Here is a 25,336-nt window from a genome sequence, read left to right as displayed (position 1 = left end):
TGCTTCGCCTTGGTATTCCATACAAATGCTTCGATTGGTCCGCTAACCTGAGCCGTACGAGGAGGTTTTCTGCTCAACTCTTCACACGCAATTTTTCCCAACCTCCTTTATTTCAATTACCTCCGTCGAGGAACATCATTATCCCTGTCCTTAGATATCTTCTCCCACTCGTCATACTCTTGCTGCACAAGTTCCAGTTCTTTCTGCAGATGCCGTAGTTGAATTTCGTAGGCTTCCAGTGTCTGCGCAGTTGAGGAAAAGTCAGTACATATAATCATTCAGTTGTTCTTGGTGGGTTTGTTGTTGTCGTCGCGGGTTGCATTGTGGTTAAAAGATACATACCTTTTTTGCAGCTTTGATCGTATCCTCATCCAGCGTTGTACCTTCCCCATCAGCAGCAGCCGCCGGTGCGATCTTCTCCATCTCAGTCTTCAATCTCTTCGCACGTTCTCGAATTCCCAACATCCTCGCCCAGATTTCCTGCTCTCGGGCATTCAAAGAGGGATCAAAGACTTCGCGTTGTAGCTTTTCCAGTTTCGCTTTCAGTTCTTCCTCGGCGTTGTCCATCACGTAGCCTCGGTTTCGAAGAATTTGGACTTTGACTGCCAATGATAATGTTCGCTGAGCTGCCGCAGCTTGTCTTCTCTTGCATTCTTCTAATCTCGTGGCCATATTTTGGCGGTGTTTATCCAGTTGAACGTCGAGTGATGTGTTGATTTCTTGGAGCATCATATTGCATCTTTGGACGGCCTCCATTTGTATTTGAGCTTTTCGGCCCAGCTGGAAAAATCCCTGGATTAAAAGAGGGACCCAGTCAGGTCCAGGTCTTTTAGAAACTGCCTCTTCCCACTTGTCTTCATCTTCTCCCGGCCCCGGTCGGTATTTCAAGGCATCTGTTTCACTCTCGACGTGTTGATACAAGTAGGTCCGCAGCGGGGAGGACAGAATAGTGGGATCCCACTTATTCTTGACAATGTTCATTTGTACGGGTATTGACCTGAAGACGTTGAGGCCGCGACCTTCCTCCCATAGTGATTGGGGCCCAGGCTGTCCTTGTTGCGACTGACCAAACCTCAGCGTCTGATCTAGAGGTCGCTGTGGTTGCTGGGGCTGTTGCTGGGACTGACCAAACCCAAATGCGCTCTGTTGTTGTGGCTGTGTTGAAGTGCCAAATAAACCACCCGGTTGTTGCTGAGGCTGTGACGCTCCAAATAGGCCTCTGGATTGCTGCTGAGGCTGTGTACCAGTCCCAAACAATCCTCCGCTCTGTTGTGTCTGCGAAGTGCCAAACAAGCCACCCGTTTGCTGAGGCTGTGATTTGGGCGCGCCGAAGCCAAAGGTCGGTAGACTGCTCTGTTGCTGCGTCTGCGGCTGGCCAAACAATGACGTGGAACCGGACGGCTGGCTTGAGGAAGGATTGCTAAAGGAGAAGAAGCCAGTTTTCGCAGGCTGCGCCTGATTCGCATTTGAAGATCTAAAGAGACTCATTGTGAAGGTTGTCTTGTGAGGAATCCTGCAGAAGCGCTTTCAGCTATTAAGGAGCTCAAACCCGCTCTCAGAGCTGCTCATTTATTTAAATCGAGGGGAAACAATCTGCATTAATGGGGATAAATGAAGACATAGCAATTCTGCTGGCATGCGATGGCTCTCGCTGACGCGCCAACCCTGAAAACGCGAGAAACCGCCTCGGAGAAACATTTTCCCGTCCGCCCACCACACGTCGCTTGGCGCGGAATATTGTGGAATTCAAGTACCGAGGAAGGTCGTTGCCCTTGCGCAAAGGCAAGGTACTGTGAGCTGACCACTACATAGTCAAATAAATGGATAAACAGATACGAATTTGTTCCAACATCGAGTGTTCACAGTTCCTTCGCATGCCCGCGGAGTCTACCAGCAATACGAAAACACATTACCCCACAAGGCGCACATGTCGGAATTTTTTGTTCCCGTGTTGAACAGGACATTAACGAATCTTTTTAGCAAAGGTTTCGCTGGCGCATGGACCACGGCTCTCTCCTTCTCCCTCGTCCTTCAGAAGGCTATCTGCCAGCGTATTACCCCGACTGGCTTCCTTCAGTCGAATTCGAGCCAGACCAGGGTTCAGGAGCAGTCCAACAGGAGATCAGTTCCGTAGCTGGGATTCAAATATCCATAGACTTTTGGCGCGGCATGTAGACACTATTCATTCATCCGACCTCTTACCATGCATCCAGACTTGTGATGAGCAAGCATTGTCCTGGATATTATTACCACAATATACACGGACGTATTCGGTCTTCAACGAAAATGGGGGATCTTTGCGCGATGGCAAGGTTGAGCATCAGGGGGCCGACGACGCCCGATTGCTGAGGCCGATTTAAGCAGTGAGGGGGGTGAAATCTGATTTCGTGGACACATGAAATTGCCATGCAGTCCGTTATAGCCGAATAGAGCCACATCGAGTGCTATCCATTTGAGTGCAACGTCCCTGGTGAAACGGCGAACAGAATCCACCAAAGACAACCCGCCTGGCAAGCAGGCACTTATTAGTAAGAACGAACAAGTTGGCTGAGAGATGGAACCGAAGATAATCCAGGTGTCTTCAGGGCTAGTCATAATATGTCCACATTCAGACTATGACAGCAAGCAGCAACCACACCTCTGGAAGCTCCACAAGAAAAAGGGTAAAGTGTCAGGGCCGAAATACTGGATTTAGATCTGCCAATGAGGAGAACGGGATTTGAATGCGGCTCGGGCTTGGGAGGGATTGATGTGTTCATGGTGCATGCAGGGTCTTCCCAGGAACAGGGAAGATGGCATCACCGCGTCCGACTTCGGATGGGCGAGTTTAGTGCTGCCGGGGCAAAAGACACTTGGACGGCCGATTCAATATGGGCGTCTCCATGCTTCGTTCGCCTAAAGTTTGTTGGTCACCTATTGGTCCCCAGGATAATAGGAGCCAGGCTTTCGTTGGAGCGGCTGATAGTGGAGGGGGGCAAAGCAGATTAGTCGGGATCTGACTGGGCCATGCAACGAGACACTTCTGCTGACCATTCCAGCAGAGCAAAAATACGGCAGAAGATGTACATGGTTCGCTTCGGATGGAGAGTTTTTGATGCAACCTGATCAGCCATACCGAGTAGTCCCGTGCATGTCACCAGTTGGCGAATACCCCCAACGTGGGGTGCATCTTCCTAGGAGCAAGCAGGTCACGGGCGGTGTTGATGGCAGGAGTTGACAGCTGGTCGTGTACCTCGTACTGAAAAGCCCTCGGAGAGAATACCTCGTGACAGCTTTCGAATTCCGCACTGTTTGTGGCAGTAGGGCGTGTGCGCCTTTATGGCAAATGAATCCTGTCTGATCTCCGCCTTTACTGTCAGCAGAAATCAATGTTTACTCCAATGGGATCTTCAGTGCCTGTAAGGAAACCCAAACGAGGGAAAATTTCTTTTTCCTGTGTTTGTATTAGTAGTCATGAACCGGGCAATGCCGGAAGAGGATTTTTGACTGTCAGGTGTGCCAGTGTCTGTAAGAGTAGTACAATGTGCGTGCGTCGGGGGTTGTCAGAGGTGTTCGCGGTAAAGGCCGTTGAGGGCAAGCAACGCACTTCGCTCCTTTCATGAGTGGCCGGCCTGGCATGTAAGCGAGGAGAAGAAGCATACCTAGGTATTGGGGATTCTGGTGCATCTAGACTTTGCAGGTGGAGTGCAGTTAGGGCTATGACACACAGGAACTGGGTGGGCAACCTTAGCTAGGTATTGAACATAGTGGCCCTAGTCAGCGCTGGAGCTGCGAGCTGGGCGGAGGAGGAGGAAGGCGCCGGTCACGGCCAAAAATTTTTCGAGAGCTTGAGATTCAAAGATGTAATGTGGTGGAAAAGCGAAGCTGGTGATTGGCCCGAGGGGCCCTTATCAGCACATGCATCATGATGGAGGAAGAGCCTGGATAACGCAATGGCACCTATCGGATGCCCCAGAACAAAGCTGCCCATCGAGCCACCAAGTGCCATGATGCTCTGGTGCAGCTGGTTCCGAGCCCCCCACTAACAATCTTGGGGCCCCTCCCCACCTTTGGCTGCGCTCCCAGCTTATTCTGGCACCTGTTTGCTGCACATTGTGCCCGTGTCGGCTTGATGTGAATTTTTTTTTTTGCCAGAACAATCAGTGCTTGCAGGACAAACAATCCTTGACCTAATCCATCTAGCGAGGTATCCCAGTTGCCGACAATCACCACACGCTGGATCAGCCTCCCGCAGTCACCTTACGTGCCGTCAATCCTGCCAGTGGCCAATTCACTTCGCAGACACGCACGCTAACTGACGAGAGCAGAAAGTTCTGCTCTGTTGAAAATCAACCCCACACCTTTGCTTGCCAGACGGGCTTTGCCTGCCCAAAATTCTTCTTTTCTTCCTCTTGTCCACCCTCAACCCGTTTGTCCTTCTGTCTGCTCCCTTCCAGCTCAACACTCCCTCGACTTGACAGTCCTCCTTCGACCACACTTCAGGTGCTGGAGCTCACCCTACAGAGAGACAGCCTCCTTGCTGCCAGCAACAGAACATCCCTCGGTCTGCCCTTGTGCGGCCTATCCCTCGATCGAAACACCCAAACCCCAACCATCAACCTTACAGCACTTGTTGCCCATCTTTCCACTTTCCCTTTCCTTCGATACCACTGTCGCTAGTCGACCATAGGATGGGCTCGGTAGCCGAGGAACGACGAAAGCAAGAGATCGATACATCAGAGGTCCAGGAAGAGTACACTCCGTACCGGCCCGACAAGGGCTATGGCTGGGGTGAAGCTTTGCCCGAGAAGCAAGGCTTGTACGACCCTAGCCTCGAGAAAGATGCCTGCGGTGTAGGCTTTGCCGCGTAAGAATCGCCCTTGGTGGGAGTCTATTCGGCAGAGATGGGTGGCTGACAAACATCTCAGCAATATCAAAGGCAAAGCAAGCCACAAGATCATCAGCGATGGTAGGTCCAGCCCGAGGATGTCACTGAGGTATATGACTGACGTCTGCCAGCGCGGAATCTTCTGTGCAACATGACCCATCGGGGTGCTGTGGGTTCAGATGCACGAGACGGCGACGGCGCCGGGGTCATGACATCCATCCCCCACAAATTCTTTGTCAAGAACTTTGCCCGGGAGGTTGGAGTCGAGCTCCCTCCTCTTGGCCAATATGCTGCTGGAAACCTCTTCTTTAAGCCCGACACTGAGATGCTGAAACATGCCACCCTCAGCTTCGAAGAGGCCGCGCAATCGCTAGGTCTACGAACATTGGGCTGGCGCGAGGTTCCTCGAGACTCTACCCTGCTTGGCCCCGCTGCGTTGTCGCGAGAGCCCATCATCCTCCAGCCATTCGTTGTCCTCGCATCGGCGTACGGCAGCGGCAACAAACCCGAAGTCACCGATCCCGAGCAGTTTGATGACGTCGAGTTCGAGCGAAGGCTGTATATCCTCAGAAAAACCGTATCGCATGATCCACGCTGGAAACCATGGTTCTATGTTTGCTCTTTGAGCAACAGAAACATCGTATACAAGGGACAACTAGCTCCAGTTCAAGTATACCAGTACTTCCACGACCTTGTTTCGGTAGACTATGAAGGCCACTTTGCTCTGGTTCACTCTCGTTTCTCCACCAACACCTTTCCTTCATGGGATCGGTCGCAGCCGCTCCGATGGCTGGCTCACAACGGTGAGATCAACACGCTCAGAGGCAACAAGAACTGGATGAGAGCGCGCGAGGGCGTCTTGAAGTCTGATTTGTTCGGCGAAGAGCTCGAAAAGCTCTTCCCCATCGTTGAGGATGGAGGCTCCGACTCCGCTGCATTCGACAATGTATTGGAGCTCTTGGTAATGAACAGGGTGCTTTCTCTGCCCGAAGCCATTATGATGATGGTTCCCGAGGCGTGGCAAGGTAACTCGGCCGTCGATCCTGCGAAAGCAGCATTCTACGAATACGCTGCCTGTTTGATGGAACCTTGGGATGGCCCTGCTCTATTTACATTCTCGGACGGCCGGTACTGTGGCGCCAACTTGGATCGAAATGGCCTCCGACCCTGCCGCTACTACGTTACGGACGACGATAGGATCATCTGTGCCTCGGAAGTCGGCACTATTGCCATTGAGCCAGAACGAGTGATCATCAAGGGCCGCCTGCAGCCAGGAAAGATGCTTCTGGTCGACACCCAGGCCGGGCGAATCATTGATGATGCTGAACTCAAAGCCACTGTTGCAAATCGACAGCCTTTCCAACAATGGCTCAACAAGAACTTGATGAAGATGCCTCAGGTATATGACGCGGTTGCGAAAGAGCTCGACTTGAGCTACAAGCTTACAGAGTCGACCATCCAAGAAGACCCGAGACTTCGGGCCTTTGGCTACTCGTTCGAGCAGGTCAGTTTACTGCTCGGACCCATGGCCGCCGATTCCAAGGAGGCGCTTGGCTCTATGGGCAATGATGCACCCCTTGCCTGCCTTGCACAGCAACCTCGACTCTTGTTTGAGTATTTCAGACAGCTCTTTGCCCAGGTGACCAATCCTCCAATAGATCCAATTCGAGAAGCAATTGTCATGTCTCTTGAATGTTATGTGGGACCTCAAGGTAACTTATTAGAGATGGACGAATCTCAGTGTGGACGTCTCTTGCTCCCCTCGCCCATTCTCGAGACCGAAACGTTCAATGCCATCAAGAACATCGATCGGCACAACCCGGATTGGACTGTTAGAACAATTGACATCACCTTCGATAAGTGGTCAGGCGTTGAAGGCTACATGAAGGCTTTGGACGACATATGCGACGAGGCGACAAGCGCAATTGATGCCGGTGATAAGATAATCATTCTGTCCGATCGGGCAACATCCGAAGACAGAGTACCCGTGTCGACGCTCCTCGCTACTGGATTGGTGCACCATCACCTGGTTCGAAACAAATGGAGATCTCGGGTGGCCCTCATCATCGAAACAGCAGAGGCAAGAGAGGTACACCATATGTGTGTGCTTGTCGGCTATGGTGCGGATGGTATTAACCCGTATCTTGCTATGGAATGCATCCTCAAGATGAACCATCAAGGTCTCATAAAGAAGAAATTAACCGATGAACAAATCATTGCCAACTATAAAGCTTCATGTGATGGTGGCATCTTGAAAGTCATGAGCAAGATGGGCATCTCCACATTACAGTCTTACAAAGGAGCACAAATCTTCGAAGCTCTCGGTATCGATGACACAGTCGTTGATAGATGTTTTGCTGGCACCGCCACTCGTGTACGCGGTATGACCTTTGAACTGATTGCCCAAGATGCATTTGCGTTGCATGAGAAAGGTTACCCATCGCGGCACGTCAGAGAAATCCCTGGTTTGGCGGAATCTGGCGAGTATCATTGGCGAGATGGTGGCCAGCCTCACATTAACGACCCTGTCAGCATTGCAAACATCCAGGACGCGGTCAGAACCAAGAACGACAAATCTTATGAGGCCTACTCTCTCTCAGAGTATGAGCAGATCAAGAACTGCACTCTACGAGGCATGCTTGATTTCGACTTCGAGCAACGTACGCCTGTACCGATTGATCAGGTGGAGCCATGGACTGAGATTGTGCGACGTTTCGTCACCGGCGCCATGTCCTATGGTTCCATCTCGATGGAGGCTCATTCCACCCTTGCAGTGGCCATGAACCGTCTGGGCGGCAAGTCCAACACTGGTGAAGGCGGCGAGGATCCAGAACGAAGTCTGCACATGGAAAACGGCGATTCCATGCGCTCTGCAATCAAACAAATTGCCTCTGGTCGATTTGGTGTGACGGCAAATTATCTGGCAGACTCTGATGAGCTTCAGATTAAGATGGCTCAGGGGGCAAAGCCCGGTGAAGGAGGTGAACTCCCCGGCCACAAGGTCTCTGAGCCAATTGCACGTACTCGACATTCCACTCCTGGTGTCGGTCTCATCTCTCCTCCTCCTCACCACGACATTTACTCTATCGAAGATCTCAAACAATTGATCTACGATCTCAAGTGCTCCAACCCTCGAGCCAGAGTGTCCGTCAAGCTCGTGTCTGAGGTCGGTGTAGGTATTGTTGCGGCGGGTGTCGCAAAGGCCAAGGCAGACCACATTTTGATTTCTGGCCATGACGGCGGTACCGGCGCCTCAAGATGGACTGGTATTAAATATGCTGGTCTCCCGTGGGAACTTGGTCTTGCTGAGACCCATCAGACCCTCGTGCTGAATGATCTCCGAGGTCGTGTCATTGTCCAGACTGACGGCCAGATCCGAACCGGTCGCGATGTTGCTATTGCCTGCCTGCTAGGTGCCGAAGAATGGGGCTTCGCCACAACTCCTCTCATTGCAATGGGCTGTATTATGATGCGAAAATGCCAGTACGGCGCTCCCTCCTCCTTGAATCTTGATACGCGCTAACAGATGTATTTGTAGTCTGAACACTTGTCCAGTTGGTATCGCCACTCAAGACCCTCTACTCCGAAAGAAGTTTGAGGGTACTCCCGAGCGTGTTATCAACTTCTTCTACTACGTCGCGAACGAACTCCGTGCAATCATGGCCCAGCTCGGATTGCGAACGGTCAATGAGATGGTCGGACACGCAGAGTTTTTGAAGGTACGCGAAGATCTACGCACCGACAAAACTCAGAACATCGACCTGTCTCTGATTCTCACGCCCGCCCACTCTATCCGGCCTGGCGTTGCGACCTACAACGTCCGGAAGCAAGATCATAAGCTACACACTCGCTTGGACAACAAGCTGATTTCCGAGTCCGAGCTTGCTCTGGAGAAGGGATTACCATGCCGCATAGAGACCGACATCGTCAACACCGACCGTGCGTTGGGCGCCACATTGTCGTACCGAATTAGCAAACGCTATGGCGAGGCTGGTTTGCCTCAAGACACCATCCACGTCAACCTCAGAGGTTCTGCTGGCCAATCATTTGGTGCTTATCTTGCACCAGGCGTTACACTCGAGCTAGAAGGTGATTCCAACGACTATGTTGGCAAAGGTCTATCGGGCGGTCGCCTAATCATCTACCCTCCTCGTAGTGCTGTTTTCAAGGCTGAAGAGAACATTCTGATTGGGAACGTCTGTCTCTATGGTGCCACAAGCGGTACATGCTACTTCAGAGGTGTCGCTGCTGAGCGCTTCGCTGTCCGCAACTCAGGCGCCAACGCGGTTGTCGAAGGTGTCGGGGATCACGGTTGCGAGTACATGACTGGTGGTCGTGTCGTTATCCTGGGTAGCACTGGCCGTAACTTCGCAGCCGGAATGTCGGGTGGTATCGCGTACGTACTCGACATGAACCAGGACTTCCACTCTAAGATCAACATGGAAATGGTGGAAGTGTCTGGCGTTGAAACGCCCGAGGAAATTGCGTTCCTTCGAGGCATGATCGAAGACCATCACCACTATACTGGCTCGGAATTGGCTGCTCGAATCCTGCTCGAATTCAATCGTGCTCTTCCCCGCTTTGTCAAAATTCTGCCAACAGACTACAAGAGGGTGTTGGCAGAGCGGGCAAAGAAGGCGGAAGAAGCAAAGAAAGCAGAATACCCCTTGCCAATATTGCCAGGCAACCCAGTCCGCAACCTTCACCAAGAGCAGCGGGAAATTGCTGCCGAGAAAGAGGCCAAGCAAAAGAAAGCCAATATGCTCGACATCGAGGAAGGCGTCAATGGTGATGCAGATCAAGCCAAGCACAAGGCTGCATTGGTCCTTGATAAGACTCGTGGTTTTATGAAGTATGCGCGTCGAAGCGAGAAGTACCGCAACCCAAAGACACGAGTCAAGGACTGGGCCGAGCTCTCCTCGCGACTCAGTGAAGATGAACTGAAATATCAATCCGCTCGATGTATGGACTGCGGTGTACCATTCTGTCAGTCGGACACTGGATGCCCCATTTCGAACATCATCCCGAAGTGGAACGAACTGGTGTTTCAGGATCAGTGGAAGGATGCGCTCAATCGCCTGCTGATGACCAACAACTTCCCCGAGTTCACTGGTCGTGTCTGCCCCGCTCCTTGCGAAGGAGCTTGCGTCTTGGGTATCAACGAAGACCCAGTAGGCATCAAGACCATTGAATGCGCCATCATCGATAAGGGATTCGAGATGGGCTGGATGGTGCCAAACCCACCAAAAGAACGAACCGGCAAGAAGGTCGCTATCATTGGTTCTGGTCCAGCAGGTCTCGCCGCAGCTGATCAACTCAACCGCGTTGGGCATACTGTCACAGTCTACGAGAAGTCAGACCGCGTCGGCGGCTTACTGATGTACGGCATTCCCAACATGAAGCTCGACAAGCGAATTGTCCAACGACGAGTGGACCTCATGGCCGATGAGGGTGTCAAATTCGAAACAGGGGTCATGGTTGGCCCAGGTGAAAAGGTTACTCTCGAGTCGCTGCGCCAGAGCAACGATGCAATCATCATCTCTACTGGTGCCCAAGTGCCCCGTGATCTGAAAATTAAGAATCGAGAAGCCGAAGGCATCCATTTTGCGATGGAATTTTTGCACGCCAATACGAAGTCTTTGCTTGACTCGCAACTAGGTGATGGCCACTACATCACTGCCAAGGACAAACACGTTATTGTTATTGGTGGTGGAGACACCGGAAATGACTGCATTGGCACCTCCATTCGACATGGAGCCAAGTCGATCACCAACTTCGAGCTTTTGCCTCAGCCTCCACCAGAACGCGCTCGCGACAACCCGTGGCCTCAATGGCCGAGAATCTACCGGGTGGACTACGGTCACACAGAAGTTAAGCAACACTACGGTAAAGATCCTCGTGAGTACTGTGTCATGACGAAAGATTTCGTGGTCGAGGACGGGCGTGTAGTGGGCATTAACACGACTCGTGTGGACTGGACGAAGAGTGCAACTGGTGGCTGGGAGATGAAATCCAGAGAGGGAAGTGAGGAGTACTTCCCAGCGGATCTGGTCCTTCTTTCTATGGGTTTCTTGGGACCCGACGACCGTCTTTTCGAAGGTCAAGTGGAGCTTGATCCGCGCAAGAATATCAAGACCCCAAAGAACATGTACAACACCAACCTTCCAGGTGTATTTGCTGCCGGTGACTGCCGACGTGGCCAATCTCTTATTGTTTGGGGTATTAATGAAGGCCGTCAATGTGCTCGACAAGTGGACAGCTTCCTTATGGGCGCAGGGTCCATACTTCCCGTTACTGGCGGTATTATTCAGCGAGCCCAACATGACGCCGTCCCGACTCCTCAAGAGATCAAGGCTCACAAGCACGGCGACATGGCGCATGCTGCCGAAGACTTCAAGCGTGCTCCGGAAATCAAAGTTGATGCATGAGGTCTCTGGTGATACTTCAACGTGAACGGTTGCATATGAAAGCAGGATGCAGGAATAAATACCAAAAATTACGTGGGCGGCTTTCCTATCTTTTATTTCACGATTTGGCATGGTGAGCGCAATCAGCTAGTATGTGAGATACCCTGGTGAGCGCCTTTCGGATCCCGAGATGCAAGATGAGATGGACCGATGGAATCTGTCATGGATCATGCGTTTTGATTCTTACGATCTTTGATGAGCGAGGCATTTTTGAGGCTACGAGGCTGCGGGCAGGTTTAAGTCGTTCTCTAGCGGTTCTGGTGTCTAGTGGGGAAACGATAAGGGAGAGAATGAAGTGCTGAATGCGAGCATTCGAAAAGAATTGGGGGGAGATAATGCAGACTGCCAATGGAACTGTATCAACACCGACAGCGGGTAGATAGCAGACCAGAATATATACCTGAAAATCGTCCTTTTCTGTTCTTTCCTGGTTGTGAAATTTGCGGGATCTTGGCTTCATCTCTTGGAGTACCGTGCTGAAATGGCTGCGGTAAAGGCGATTGATAACTGGTTGGTCTCCTCACATGGCTGGACCTTGGGTCTTTCCTTTATCCCAGCAGTTGCTGGCAGTATTCTTGATATTCGGGAAGCAAAAGTTAAGCCATAGAGAAGATCAACTAAACTATCTGCTTCACGCAGAGAGGAGAGTGCTCCTAGCTGTTCTGAACCCTTGGATCCTCCCTACAGCCCGCCAGCCCTCGACAGCCACCGCTACAGTCTAGGTGTCTCCTGCGTTGCCACTACCTACATAGTTGTTGTTGATTGTTGTCTGGTCTCTGAGAGAAAATCGTTCTCGATTGCCAGGTATGTACCGACCTGCTGGACAAGCCTGTGGAAGATCTGGCACGTGAACGACAAGCCCCGATCAACCTCTTCAGACTATCCGGGTGCCGCACCATCCTTTCAGCACATGTTTATAGCTGCGTTCGTCCGACCAAGTTGGGGAAGCAGAGTACACAGCTGGGATGGGAAACCCGTGAAGGCAGCTTGACAGTCAGCTAGCTGCCTCTCGAAGACCTAATAGTCATCGGGCACCAACACCTCAGGCAACGAGATACGAAGGAACGAATCAGCTTCCTTTCTGCTCAAACTCGCTTCGACAAGAACTGCACAGATCAGATATTGCCAGAGATTCTCGACGGCATCCAGCTCTCGGAAGTCAGGCTCGAGACAATACCGCGGAGCATCCATCACTGCCATCGGTCATGGCAGATCCACCGTCTTCGAAACGCCATAGCACCACGTGTTTCATTTCCGCAGACGGTCATGGGATATGTTGGGCATTGCAGAGATCCCCATCGATTTAACCATCGGAGTGCTTTCTAGATATGGGTGAGACGTTACAAGTTCAGTTTTTCCCTGGGGGACCTTGCTTCTGGGCTCACCTTGCTCTTAATTCCAATTTTGATTGACCCTCCGCAGTGCCGCCCGTGTCGACCCCTACACTGCGTTGGTAGCAGAGGGCCTATGTGATCAGTTCCGGTTGACGATGAAGTCAAGAATGGTCCTTGAAAAAGCAATCAACGAACTGAAAGTTGTCGGTAGTCTAGCCGACGCGCTATCAGCTTTATCTCAAATCTCTAGGGACGAACTACATTCAGTGATGATGGCTGGGGCCTCACGCTGGTTGGCTTGCAGCAGTCGCGGATTGGCTCCTAGATCTCAGTGCGAGGGTTACGAAAAGCGATGGGAATCCCCTCTATGTCAATCGGGACGGAGAGGACTTCCAAGACGAGATTGTATTCGTTGAGCTAACGTCTTCGTCCGGTAATTTTTGCAGGAAGAAGAGACATTTCATTCACAGCAGTACTCGCAGGTCGCCTTGACTCGAAGGAGGTTTCGAGATCGTCTTGTCGGAATTCGGACAACTCATGGAGATTGATCAGACTGTCGGGCAATGCATTGGGAGCGCAGCAAGGCTCTTTCAAGATGTCGCTGACACCGACGAAAGGTTCCCTAGAGAATACCGAATTGCTTTCACAAGCTGATGCGACGGCTTGCGTGGCCTCGGGCTTGTCGACAACACGATCAGCTGGTTTCCGGAACTCTCAAAACTACAGGCCAATATGCAACATGCCGCCAGACTCAATCTTGATGAGTTTTGCGAAGTGGTCATCACCGAGACCTTTATATCCCTCTCTCAACCGCTGGCATATGTGTTGTTTGAAATGGTCCCCTCCGTCCCGTTAGAAGTGGGATGGAGCTGGCATATCAAAGACAAAATGACGAAGACTCTCCAGTCAGGAAGAGACCACCGCCGAAGGGATTGGTCCCATTGCATGTTGTTACGACCTCAATAATCTTCCCTTTGACGACACTAGAAGACGCATGACACGGTGATGTGGTCGTGATCAAATGAGGTGCCCTGCGTCTGTGGTTTCAGTGAGATGGACGAGTCCATGTGCGGGTTTGAAATATTTGGGCAGTTCAAGCAAAGTGTGGTATAGGGACCGAGTATTTTAATAATCAACAATCGCCAAAAAGTGATAGCGCACTATCAAGGACTGGAATGGGTGTTGGCTGATCGGTGGCTAGCGAGCCAGGATGCCGTAGCGTTACTAGCTTGCATTGGCAGTATCACTTAGTATCTAGGCGTTCCCGTCAACATACCTTGCATGCACTAACCCAACATACCTTAATCAACCAACTCTCCTTGTTACTCTACGTCGTCCATCAACCCCCAGTCGTCCACATCGTATATTTTGAGGACATCTTTCGATGCCAGCAAACCCCGACGTGGGGTCCCTCATTCTGCGCCTTGTGGGAATCTGCCGTACTGGTCATCCTCGGTTTTTGGCAGAACACGTCGAAAGCTCTCAAATCACAACAAGTCAAGCAATAATGCGCGACGCGTTTTGTGTCTTCGAATCAACAAGGGCATTTCACTTCGCAACACAAAGACATTCCGGGCCAACGTTGCAGTAGCAGGAGCCACCAATCTGGGAGAGAACTTCTATGTCTAAAGGGCCGCATACTGGACAATCAGGGAGTGGTCATATTCTGCACCACTCAACAAGCCACAAACCTCTATCCCGAACCTAAGCACCATCTCCATTCGCCACAATCAAAACCGATCCCAATAATGTTTCTGACATGTTCACTCCCTCTCCTCCCGCCGCCATCAACCTCCCTCCTCCCGCCACTAACCACTTCATTTTCGTCGTCCGAAGCCTCTTCGGCGGCAACCCACCAACATCAACATTCTCACCAGCATCCCTCGTCATCCCGCCGCCCCAAACCTCACCATGCAGCTCTTAACAACCGCAACAACACGCTCGTTGCCCTTTCTTCCGATGAGCGAACCATCTCCCAGCGGAAAATGGCCATTGCCATGTACGGCTATAGTTGGCTCAAACCCCCTGGGTGTGCCAAGACTATGCTGGGGAGACATGAGGAAGATGTTGAAAGGGAGGAAGTCGAAAGGCAATTGAGAGAGGTGGAACTTCAGGAGAGGTACGCCCAAGAGGCGGAGGAGCAGGAAAGATTGGCAAGGCTTAACGAGATGGGCGAGGGCGAAGGAGAGGAAGGCGAGCGGGATCTGGATGAGGATATTCCGGACGCTGACGATATGGACGGGGAGGGAGAAGAAGAAGGAGAAAGTGACGAGGGAGATCTGGACGAAGGTGACGAGGCCGAGGATGACGACGCGATGCAAGCCGATCTTGACGACGAAATTCCAGACGCGGATGACCAGGACGATGAGGACGAAGATGATGAACCAATGTCACCCGATCCAACGGGCGCCGATGGAAACTGGGTCTACGATACCCGTCGTGAGCCTGATACTGACGATGAAGAACAATTACCCCAACCGCATCTAGTCTCTCGCCGTCCCGCGGGTCGTCCTCCCGCTGAGAGACATGGTAGGCAAGCGACAGTTGCTGGTGTGCGTCTCCCCATTTCAGGAAGTGATTATGACTACGATGAGCGTGAAGCCGAAGATTTAGCGGACGCCATGCTCGCTCAAGACGGGATCTATGACGACCACGGCATTGGAAGAAGCAGCGGTGTCAGCGTTGAGCATGATCTGGATGACGATGTCCCTGAAGCAGATGACGAGCAAATCTGGGAACATACGGACACCGAGCTCGAGGAGAGTGAGATGGATATCTCTGTCCTTCCCGGTCAAGGTCAGGGTACGATTGATATGGTTCAAGCTCAAGGTCTACAACCCCCTCGCAGTTCCGGTCGCATTTCAGCACCACGCAGTTCCGGACCCTGGATTACAGGGCCGTCCCCCTCGCCTCAGGCACATGGAGAGATTGTCACCCGGCGTGAAGTGCATGCTAGGCCGACTCCCGATGCTGCCATACGCGCCGCAAGAATAGTATCGGGGAATCGGCAACGCCATTATCATCGCGGACTCCCGAGCACGCGACTTCAACTCAACCAAACGCCAGCAATGTTGGACAGTCCACTGAATGTTGACGAGGAAGAAGTTGACACGGATCTCGAATTCGATACACCTGATTCATTTGCCGCTCCTAGGAATCCGAGAGAGGGAGCTGCTGGCCGGGTAGCCCGACCAGAGCCTATGGGCAGGGATGATACAGCACAGCCAGAAACGGGTAATAACGCCAACTTAAGCCCAAGTCGGGCAGCAGCAGCGCGTAATTGGCTCGACGGGGCAGCAGCAGCAGTTGTTGGAGGGAGCGGGAGTGCAAGGAGAACGTTATTTCAACGCGCGGCTAGGAGAAGAAACAATGTTGACCCTGACACTGCCGCAAGCTCTGGCCCTGCGCAGGCAGCCCCGAGTGCTGCGTCAAGCGGCGGACTGTTCACACCCTCTCCTCACAGCGGTGGCGCCGGTTCTGGTCGCCCTCAGGATCGCCCGCGGGCAGCAGCACTAGATTGGGACACACCTGTGAATACTACCGCGAATGCAAATGCGACCGAGGGATCGTCGAGTCAGAATCAGGACCAAAGAGGACGGGGGCGACGAACGGGCCGGTTTCTGGGTGCCCGAAGACGAGCAGAATGAAAATGAAGAAATGGGAAGGCTGGTAGAGATATCAGATGGACAGGACCGTAGACCAAAGTGTTGCATCTGGCGGAATACGGGTCTTCTTCCCCTCCTTCTAGGGAGCCTCTGCTCGCTGTTGACACGTGCTCGAGTCTCAAAGGCGCGCAAGGAGGCCCGTTCATCATATTAGATGCATCGAACATATACTCCGTAAAAGTTAGGCTCAACTCCCTCGTCTCGTATTACATCTTACGTACACCGAAAATCTGTCCTGCAATTGATCCTTGTAGGTAGGGCTAGTCTGCTGGGTCTAAGAATTCATTTGTATTCACTTTTTGTGCATGCCTGCCTGCCTCCCTGATTGATCCCTTGCACACAGATCCACAAATATTCGCGCCAGGAACGCCTTGCTCTGCTCTGGCCTGCTTTCTGCATCGTTGCCGTTGTTCGCCCTGAAAGAAGGAAGGGAAGCAAGGAAATGGAGGGCATAGTATACACAGGTTCTGTCGCTCTTTGGAAATAAGAGGATCGGAGGGGGCTAATGTCTGGGCTGAGATGGTCGATGGGTGGGCGAAGAAGTCGAGGATGGCCCAAGGCGAGATAGATTTGGGAGTCCGGCTTTTGGATCATGTTGGTTTCGAACGAGGGCGTGTATCGGTTTGGACTCTTGCCTCGATCCCTCGGGACCTGGCATAATTACCCAGGTCGCGAGGAATCATGGCTTCCGGGGCGTTCGAAATTTCCAGGCATCCGCTATCCCATCCAAGTCCAGGTCCAGGTCCAAGTCCTGATGTTGCTTTGCATGGCTCATCATAGCTGCAATCTCCCTGGCTCGCTCTCCTTTTTCCTCTCAACCCAAGCCCTGATCTTTGGGCCGTTCCCGCTCAAAACAGCCACACATAAGCAAACAAAGCCCACACCGCGATGAAAAATACCACCCACACTTTCCACCCCACCCCCGTCCGCTCCGCCATGCGTAACATCCTCCTCATCGTGCCCCGCAACCTGACGCCCGTGTTCTCAAATGTGTCATTGATCGTCTGCGCGAGCTGGGACGAGTCGCGGATTTCATCTCCGATGGCGACTGTGAGGGACTTCAGTTGCGAGACTTTTTGACTCAGGAGGGTGGTCTGGGTCACTTCGTTTTGGGACTCGAGTTCCTCGAGAACGGAAGCGGAGTATTGGCCCTTGGAGTTGGGCGTCGCGGGGCGGAACCCTGACGAGGGCCGTTGAGGCGTGCTATGGCCATTTGTGGAGGAGTAGGGTGTCAGGTAGGGGGAAGAGGAAGTCGCTGGTTGTGATGTGGGATAGGCGTAGCTGCTGGGTCTCTGCGAGGAGGATGAGGAGGATGGCCGCGAGCCGGGGTAGTCTTGGAAGAGAGCTGAGGAGGCCGGGGCGGTGCGCCGATTTAGAGAGGAGTAGCGGTTACTATTCATGGTATTAATTCACCTGAACTCGTCTCCTGGTGACAACCTGGGGGCCTAGGGAAAACGTACGTTGACATCTCGGACGATTTTGTTGTAGAGAAATGTTCACTAGGACAGGTGGGTCGTCGTACGCTCTGTATACTGTGGCTTTCAAACCATCTTTGTTCAGAATACACAAGCTGTCGCAGATGGAGAAATGTGCCACTCTGTCCGCGATCTCAACAGTATGTTTTGTCTGCCTTGGGCGTTAAAACTCGGTTGTTCTGGGTTGGACAAGTCGCAGAAAGGACAAATGTTCGGGCTCGAGAATGACGCCGGTGGCGGGAACACCCGGCCGAAGTCATTGCGCATCATGTTATAAAATTCCACCGTACAACAAGGTCAGCCTCGTCAGCCTTGTCCAGTGGCGTCGGGGGCCGTGTCCTAGGTTTCCAGTATCCAGAAACCTATTGTAGGACATGCCACCTGAAGTCTCACAGTCACATTCACTATAGAATTTTCTTCGCAACTGTGCTCAGACGCTCAGGTTTCTGAAAGCAAACCCACTGTCTCCCAGTGGATCTTCCTTTTCCACAGAGTAGGTGCTGAATCCGGTGTAGTATGCTTGTCCTTCGACCTTGACCCTCACTCCCATGTCTTCAGAAGTCGAGGAAGAGCCATCATCCTCACGCGGGTTTTTGTCGTTCATTGCTGGCCCTATGATTGTCCCGATAAAAGGCGGGCCGATTCCGAGCCTCGAAACTAATGAATGATATGCCCACGACTGATTCACGGCGCGAGTGTCCTCTCGATATGCCAGCGCTGCGCGAGCGGCCACTCCACTTCCCGTCGGAGACCGGTCGATTTCTTCGGCAGCAAAGTAGCATACACCCAGCTCGGAACCAGACACAGCTTCATCTTCCACGTTCATGTTGTCAGTGACAATGACGCCGTATAGAAAGGACATCTCAGGCTCCGTGCTATGCTTGTAGTGGTGAGTGAGATTTGGATTGTCCAATACGGCTGACTTGAGACCCCGTGTAGCACAGTTCAATGCTTCCAAGTTGACTGCCTTCAACCCATTAGCAAACCCTAGCTCTGTAGCCTTGACAATGCAGTAGAATGCCCCGCCATACGCGAAGGCTGCCTGTACTTCCGCTCTGTCATCGTGCAGTTCGGACCAACGCAGATGAGTGGGTATGGGGATTGTGGTGTTGATGCCGGGAGCAAAAGATGGGACGGATACAAAGGAGACAGGTCGTTGAGGGTCTGAGGCGGAACCATCTTCGTTGGTGGGCACGGTCACCCTGAGGAGCCCACATGGGGCATGGAGGTTGACGACGGCATACCGAGTGTGTGGGTCATACTTAATCTCATTTCTTCTCGGGAATATACGAAGGTCATGTGTATCGACAAGAAACCGTCCCAGAGCGATGGTTGCATGCCCACACATGGTGGAGTAGCCATCATTGGTCATGAAGAGAACACCAATATGGGCTTCGCCACTCACGGTGAGCTCTGTCCTCGCTCGAAGTATTGCGCCATACATGTCGTAATGCCCACGAGGCTCCAGCAAGACTCGTTCTCGGATGTGGTCATATTTGGTCTTTGCTTCAGCACGCTGTTCCAGCAATGTGCCATGAAGATCAGGATATCCGTCGATGATAATTCGCGTAGGCTCGCCGCAAGTATGCATCTCAATGCAAGAGATTGGTTTATTCTCGGACTGCAAAAGCCGCTGTTTAATGTCCATGATTCACGGTGAACAAGCGCCAAATGTAGAAGAAAAAAAAAAGACCCGGATGATATAGCTGCTGACTCAATGGATATCAAAGCAACTCATCAAGGATAGGAACACAGAACTGTGCAACAAAGTGCAAGCTCTATTGACGCCAAGTGAGTTATGTTCAAGCTAGTGGATTACCTATCTCACAGATGAACGCTTGTTATTATTAAATCCGAAGAAAGACTGTGACACAGCCTTGCATGGCAACGGCGGAGCATACGGCGAGTCGCGCATCCGCGCCTTCCACAACGCGTAGCGATGAACGTGGGATCAATCTACTCCGTACTGGACATCGCGAAGTTGACGACGCGGGATTGTTGCATGGCTTGGAAGATTTGCTGTTAATCTTATCCTCCTACCTCAGTGCCAGCAGCACTCATAATAGCCTGCTGCCTGAAGGCACTACGGCTCAGCATGGTTGCCCCACGAGAGAACGAAAGTTTCGGCTCGATTGGCGAACTTGATACCGAAGTGGTATCGGAGCTGAGGGAGAGGCTGACCGAAGTGTCTATAAAATGCTCTGAACGGTGTTTGTACCAATCGGCAAAGTGGTAGGCCAAGGGACATCCCAAGAAGACCAGTCACTGACCGATGTATTAGGGCAGCGGAGCTTCTCGATTCTCTTCCTGAAGATGACGACCCATTTCATGACGCTCCTATGCAAGATACACATAATGTCCAATCTTCGTATCGACTGTTCTCAACTAGTTATGACGATCCTGAAGAGGCGGCACTGGAGGCTAAGGAGGCACCAAAATACCTGCTAGCGAAGGCATTCTTTGACACCAAAGAATTCGACAGGTGCACCGCGGTATTTTTACCTCCAGCGATCCCAGCTGGCGGTTTAGCAATCTTTGACAAGCCTAAAAAGCGGACGCCAACATCCACACCATCTCGAACCAAGGGGAAATCAAAAGAAAGCGGTACAACCGCGGCCAGTCCGTTTCCACGACTCAGCCAAAAGTCCCTGTTTCTTGCGCTGTATGCGCGATACCTCTCTGGAGAGAAGCGCAAGGATGAAGAGAGCGAAATGGTCTTAGGTCCAGCCGATGGTGGACAGACAGTCAACCGAGAACTCCCAGCACTGGCAAGAGGACTGGAAGCATACTTCCAAGTCCGAGATGCGGCTGATCCACAACTCAAACGAGCTCAAGGATGGCTCGAATATCTGTACGGCACTGTCCTCTCCAAATCAAGACAAGAGCAGCTTGCACAGCAATGGCTTCTCCGTTCCGTGCGACTCAATCCCTACCACTGGGGGGCATGGGAGGAATTAGCAACCCTACTCTCGTCCATCGACGACCTCAATACCCAACTTTCGCCTTCTGTCCTACCCCAAAATCTCATGAGCATCATGTACCAGGCTTATGCCTCTGTTGACCTCTTCTCCACCAGCGACCAATCCACAACCTTGAACTATCTTCGAATTCTCCTGAACTACTTTCCAAACTCCACATTCCTACTTACGCAACTCGCACTTAGCCACTACCACGCCAAAGAATACGAGTCCTCCGCCTCCATATTTCAAGAGTTGCTGGTAGCCCACCCTCATCGTCTGGACGGACTCGACCACTACTCGAACATCCTGTACGTAATGGCTGATCGACCCAAGCTTGCGTTTCTCGCTCACCTTGCCACGTCCGTCGACAAGTTCCGCCCAGAAACATGCTGCGTGGTGGGAAATTATTATTCTCTTTGTTCACAGCACGAGAAAGCAGTCATGTACTTCCGACGCGCCCTTACCTTAGACAGAAGCTTTCTCTCGGCATGGACACTAATGGGCCACGAGTACATCGAGTTGAAAAACACACACGCCGCTATCGAAAGTTATAGACGCGCAGTCGACGTCAATCGCAAGGACTACCGTGCTTGGTATGGTCTAGGTCAAGCGTACGAGGTTCTTGACATGAACTTTTATGCATTGTTCTACTACCAGCGCGCTGCTGGACTGAGGCCATATGACCCTAAAATGTGGCAAGCAGTCGGATCCTGTTATGGGAAAATGAACCGGCTGGATCAAGCGATCAGAGCTCTAAAGCGCGCTCTTGTAGCGGGGACGTATATTGAAGATTCCACCTCCGCGCAGTCAAGCTTCAATGCAAACAGCAGTGTTTCAAGCAATTTGGCTTCGAGCACAAAACGCGGAAAGTCTACTCCCCAGGCGAAGGCAGACCAACAGAAAGCTATCCGCAAACTTCTCGACCCAGACAACCTCTACCAAATCGCCCTGCTGTACGAACGGCTCGGCAGCACCGAGGGCGAGAGAGAGGCAGTGCATTACATGGAGCTCTGTATCGCACAGGAGACGGGAGGAAGCCACATAAGTGTTGTAAAGGCAGAGAAAGCACTTCGCAAACGTCAGCAGAAAGAAGATAGAAAGACTGCTGTTGCAGAGGAACGCAGAGCCCGAGTGGCGCAGATGCGTGCGGCTGGTGGAGGAGATATGGAAGTTGATGCCGGGGAAGAGGCAGCCGGTGCTGACGACGATACGGAAATCATGTCCTCCTCGCCTGCATCCCCTACTTCGCCAGCAGGGTCTTCACCGTCACCGTCCGACGCCGAAAATATCGACGAGATCGACGCGGCTAGTGGAGGAGACGGCTTTGGCACAGGTACAACTGCCACGACCTCCAAAGCCCGCCTGTGGCTTGCGCGCTGGTGGCTGAAAGCAGGTGACTTAGACCGTGCAGAAAGATTGGCTGAAGAGTTATGCATGGATGGGTATGAAGTTGAAGAAGCGAAGGGTCTGGTCAGAGAGGTCAGAGGGAAAAGAGAGGGGCTGTCCAGCGGACGTGGTGCGGGCTTGGATCTGTTTCAACCGTCGACGACCTGACGGGCGAGTGTCAAGCAAGTGTCAGCCCGGCACAGAGAGCTGGTTTGTAAGAACAGGGACAGGGTTGAACGAATTATGAGCCTACGATTGAGTATGATATGACGGCAGTCGGCCTGATGATTTGCCCCGCACAACGATGCGAACGCGCGAGGCTGTATCGGTGTAAGAGCGTGCAGCATGAGATGTCGACAGAGGTGGCCTGTAACAACATACCTAGCGAACTCGGTAACTTATACCCTATTAATTCTTCACGGTCACTTTCTCCACATGCACATTTCGTTATGGAATCGAGCGGACCACCGCTGCGTCGTGTTGGGGCCGGGGTTCAGTTCCGACCAGGTAATTCTGGTGTCCATGGCGCCTATTGAAATTCTCCACTTCTATCGCCGCTTGCAAAACCGAGCTCGAGTTCACTAACTTGATACTGTTCCACATCGTGACAGAGAGAGGGAGAAGGGAAGAAAGGGTGAAATGGAGAGATGCTTCACGATCCTCCCTCACGCCCTCGCTGCGAGTCCACACAGCTTAGAGCAGTCGACTACGGAACAGTGGCAAATAAAGGGCGGTGCAATAACGAGGACGAAAAGCACGGTGGGCAAGCAATCAGGAAAGAAGGATCGAGACCACAGACTCTGAGGACATACAAGATGAGCCAGTGACATTGAAGAGGACTCCGCGGTCATGGCGCTCGGGTCCCGATCGGTCTTAGGGCGATGTGACGGTTGGGGCGGGGCGGGGGTCAAACAAGCTGCATGCAGAATAGGGCGAGTAGATGGCATGTAACGACGCCAGGACGACACTGGGGTTGGAAGTACTGTACGAGATTATGTGGTGACATCTCGCATCCCGGACTTGGCATGCTATGGTAATATCAGGTAGGAAAAGACAGGCTGTGTGCAGAACAGTCAAGATGAGGCCAATCACACTGAGGAGGACGCCGTTCGTTTCCGCCATACTTGCCTCCTGGATAGGCGGTTCAAGCTGAGGAGCTCCAGTAGTTTGGCACATCAATGATCCTTCTTTGTCGGACGAGGCTGAGAGTTCAAAGGGGGAAGTGAGAAAGCCGAGATAACCGAAGATAACCGAAGCACATCAGTCAAACACTGCCAGCACAATGTATGAAGAGGAAGGGCATGAATCGTCTGGAGAGAAGAGTATCATTTACAAGGACTCATCTGGGGACCCTCTGTTGACAGTCCTTTATCACCATCATTGCCGCCATTATCAATATCATCCTGGGCGTGCCCCCAGCATTACCATCCATCGTTTCCATCAGCACTTGAGTCCCCCACTCAGCATTCCCTCTCCAACCCTGCTGCTGCCCAAAGGAGTGTGAGTTGTGAAAGCACTGGACTCCCAACCTTTGTGTGTCCCTGTCACGTCCTTGCTCCATAGCCATGATCATGCTGTGCAGCTCTGACTATCAATACTGTATATCCGTAATGTCGTGTCGTAGGAGGTTGACTGGGTCATCCTTTCTCAAGCCACATAGTGAGACTTTGGTGGATGGAAAAGGGCTTCATGGCCAGGTTGTTGGCAGAGTCTGTCCCAAGTGTCAGTGGTCTCAAGACTCTCTGTGAAGGGAGGAGCTAAAACGTGCAGCAGTCTCCAGACCGCAGAAGATCTGAACAATGAAGGCTTTCACATCTTTCTGACAGTATGAACCCGACAATCAATCCTCGCACTTTGGACGTAGTTGTCCCAGATAGGATATTGTCCCCATGCGGTGATGGCAACTTTCCACCCGGCACCCATAGTTCTGATGAGTTTTCTGATGTCTTCATCTTCGTCATTGTAGTGCCAGGTGACCGTATGGGTCTTAAAATCCTGGCCTGCGTGAATGTTGGTGACGATCTTTCTCGGTGGGAAGTTGAAAGCGGGTTCCGCCCCCAATTTCCATATTGGCTGTTTCCTGCTCGCTCGAGAGGGAGTGATCTTGACTTCAAACCAAGTCTTGCTGTTCCTGTAGGTGCCGACATCCTGCAAGTCATTGCTGTGACCCTGATCACAAGAAGTGATGGTGAATGTAAGTGAACGTAGTGCTTTTCGTGGCATTGTAGCAGGAAGTTCAGCCTCTAGATAGACCACGCCTGGTCTGTGACCGCTGACACCATGCTCTCGCGCAGTAACTTTGAAAGGCTCCGCGTCTACTTTCGACGCCAGAGGAACGTCGTGCCACAATTCAGCCATGTCAAGAATCTCTGGAACCACATCACGGTCCACGACACGAGACAGAATCATGGCAGTGCGGTAAACGTTGCGGTTACAAGGACCCTTGGGCTCCAGGGGAGCAGAGTAGCAGATTTCATCACATTTTTGCAGGGCGCGCTCGGCGTATGAGCGGACCCGGTCTGGGAGGTTCGGGATGAGGAGGTATCGGATGATGAGCGGCAAGATTATGTTGAGGACAAGTTTGAAGAGGATGAGTTTGAGAAGGAAAAAGTAGATGGCCCAGAGCCCAAAGAGGCCCAGGAGAAGATGGTTCAACAACATATTCAAGAAATGGAAGCTCGGCAGGAGGATGGCAATGCGACGGCCATTGATTAAGAGGAAGGGCGAGGGCTTGTAAGCTACAGTATTAGCAACCACATGGTAGCGGTGAAGTAGGACGGCCGAGGAGGACGAGGATAAGATACGAGAGAAGATTAGGAGGAGGAAGAGAAGAGTGCAACATGACTTGGGTCTTTCAAGACTCATCAGGCACGTGATTGGGAGGGTGGGATGAGCTCCAGGGGGTGTGATCGATGCCTGTTGCCTGGTGAATGGTTGAGGAAGGCCAGAAGGCCACAAGCCAGTCTGTTGAGGTGGAAGGACCACACCTGGCATTACATGCCCAGGTTTATAGGTGTTGTAGGTGCCCAGACCCTTGAGTGCTGGGTACCTACCTGGTACCTAGGTACCCTGGGTCGGTGCCCCCCCATTCAGCCCTCTTCTCCGCCTCTCTGCCTCTCTGCCTCTCTGCCTCTCTGCCTCTCTGCCTCTCTGCCTCTCTGCCTCTCTGCCTCTCTGCCTCT

General features: G+C 52.2%; 7 protein-coding genes across 7 annotated transcripts; 3 read left to right on the top strand and 4 right to left on the bottom strand.

The window, feature by feature from the left end:
• Nucleotides 1-116: 116 nt before the first annotated feature.
• Nucleotides 117-1,488, bottom strand: A1O5_01387 (uncharacterized protein; the record flags this gene model as incomplete). Its single annotated transcript, XM_007742005.1, has 2 exons — nucleotides 117-242; nucleotides 343-1,488. The coding sequence occupies 2 exons, from the start codon at nucleotides 1,486-1,488 to the stop codon at nucleotides 117-119; spliced, it is 1,272 nt and encodes a 423-aa protein (XP_007740195.1).
• A 3,182-nt stretch (nucleotides 1,489-4,670) lies between these two features.
• A1O5_01386 (glutamate synthase [NADPH]) lies at nucleotides 4,671-11,295 on the top strand (the record flags this gene model as incomplete). Its single annotated transcript, XM_007742004.1, has 4 exons — nucleotides 4,671-4,846; nucleotides 4,908-4,948; nucleotides 4,999-8,350; nucleotides 8,406-11,295. 4 exons carry the CDS (start codon nucleotides 4,671-4,673, stop codon nucleotides 11,293-11,295), a joined length of 6,459 nt encoding a protein of 2,152 aa, XP_007740194.1.
• Nucleotides 11,296-14,653: 3,358 nt separating this feature from the next.
• On the top strand, nucleotides 14,654-16,315 carry A1O5_01385 (uncharacterized protein; the record flags this gene model as incomplete). The annotated part of the gene is made up of 1 exon (XM_007742003.1): nucleotides 14,654-16,315. One exon carries the CDS (start codon nucleotides 14,654-14,656, stop codon nucleotides 16,313-16,315), a length of 1,662 nt encoding a protein of 553 aa, XP_007740193.1.
• Nucleotides 16,316-17,181: 866 nt separating this feature from the next.
• Nucleotides 17,182-17,733, bottom strand: A1O5_01384 (uncharacterized protein; the record flags this gene model as incomplete). The annotated part of the gene is made up of 1 exon (XM_007742002.1): nucleotides 17,182-17,733. One exon carries the CDS (start codon nucleotides 17,731-17,733, stop codon nucleotides 17,182-17,184), a length of 552 nt encoding a protein of 183 aa, XP_007740192.1.
• Nucleotides 17,734-18,238: 505 nt separating this feature from the next.
• On the bottom strand, nucleotides 18,239-19,456 carry A1O5_01383 (uncharacterized protein; the record flags this gene model as incomplete). The annotated part of the gene is made up of 1 exon (XM_007742001.1): nucleotides 18,239-19,456. One exon carries the CDS (start codon nucleotides 19,454-19,456, stop codon nucleotides 18,239-18,241), a length of 1,218 nt encoding a protein of 405 aa, XP_007740191.1.
• Nucleotides 19,457-19,903: 447 nt separating this feature from the next.
• On the top strand, nucleotides 19,904-22,322 carry A1O5_01382 (anaphase-promoting complex subunit 8; the record flags this gene model as incomplete). Its single annotated transcript, XM_007742000.1, has 2 exons — nucleotides 19,904-20,040; nucleotides 20,090-22,322. The coding sequence occupies 2 exons, from the start codon at nucleotides 19,904-19,906 to the stop codon at nucleotides 22,320-22,322; spliced, it is 2,370 nt and encodes a 789-aa protein (XP_007740190.1).
• A 1,641-nt stretch (nucleotides 22,323-23,963) lies between these two features.
• Nucleotides 23,964-24,815, bottom strand: A1O5_01381 (uncharacterized protein; the record flags this gene model as incomplete). Its single annotated transcript, XM_007741999.1, has 1 exon — nucleotides 23,964-24,815. One exon carries the CDS (start codon nucleotides 24,813-24,815, stop codon nucleotides 23,964-23,966), a length of 852 nt encoding a protein of 283 aa, XP_007740189.1.
• Nucleotides 24,816-25,336: the final 521 nt, after the last annotated feature.

This window comes from Cladophialophora psammophila, assembly GCF_000585535.1.
Source record: "Cladophialophora psammophila CBS 110553 chromosome Unknown aczJe-supercont1.2, whole genome shotgun sequence".
Taxonomy (NCBI): Eukaryota; Fungi; Ascomycota; class Eurotiomycetes; order Chaetothyriales; family Herpotrichiellaceae; genus Cladophialophora; species Cladophialophora psammophila.
Note: the sequence above shows the minus strand (reverse complement) of the source record. Positions and strands in the feature narration are given on the sequence as shown.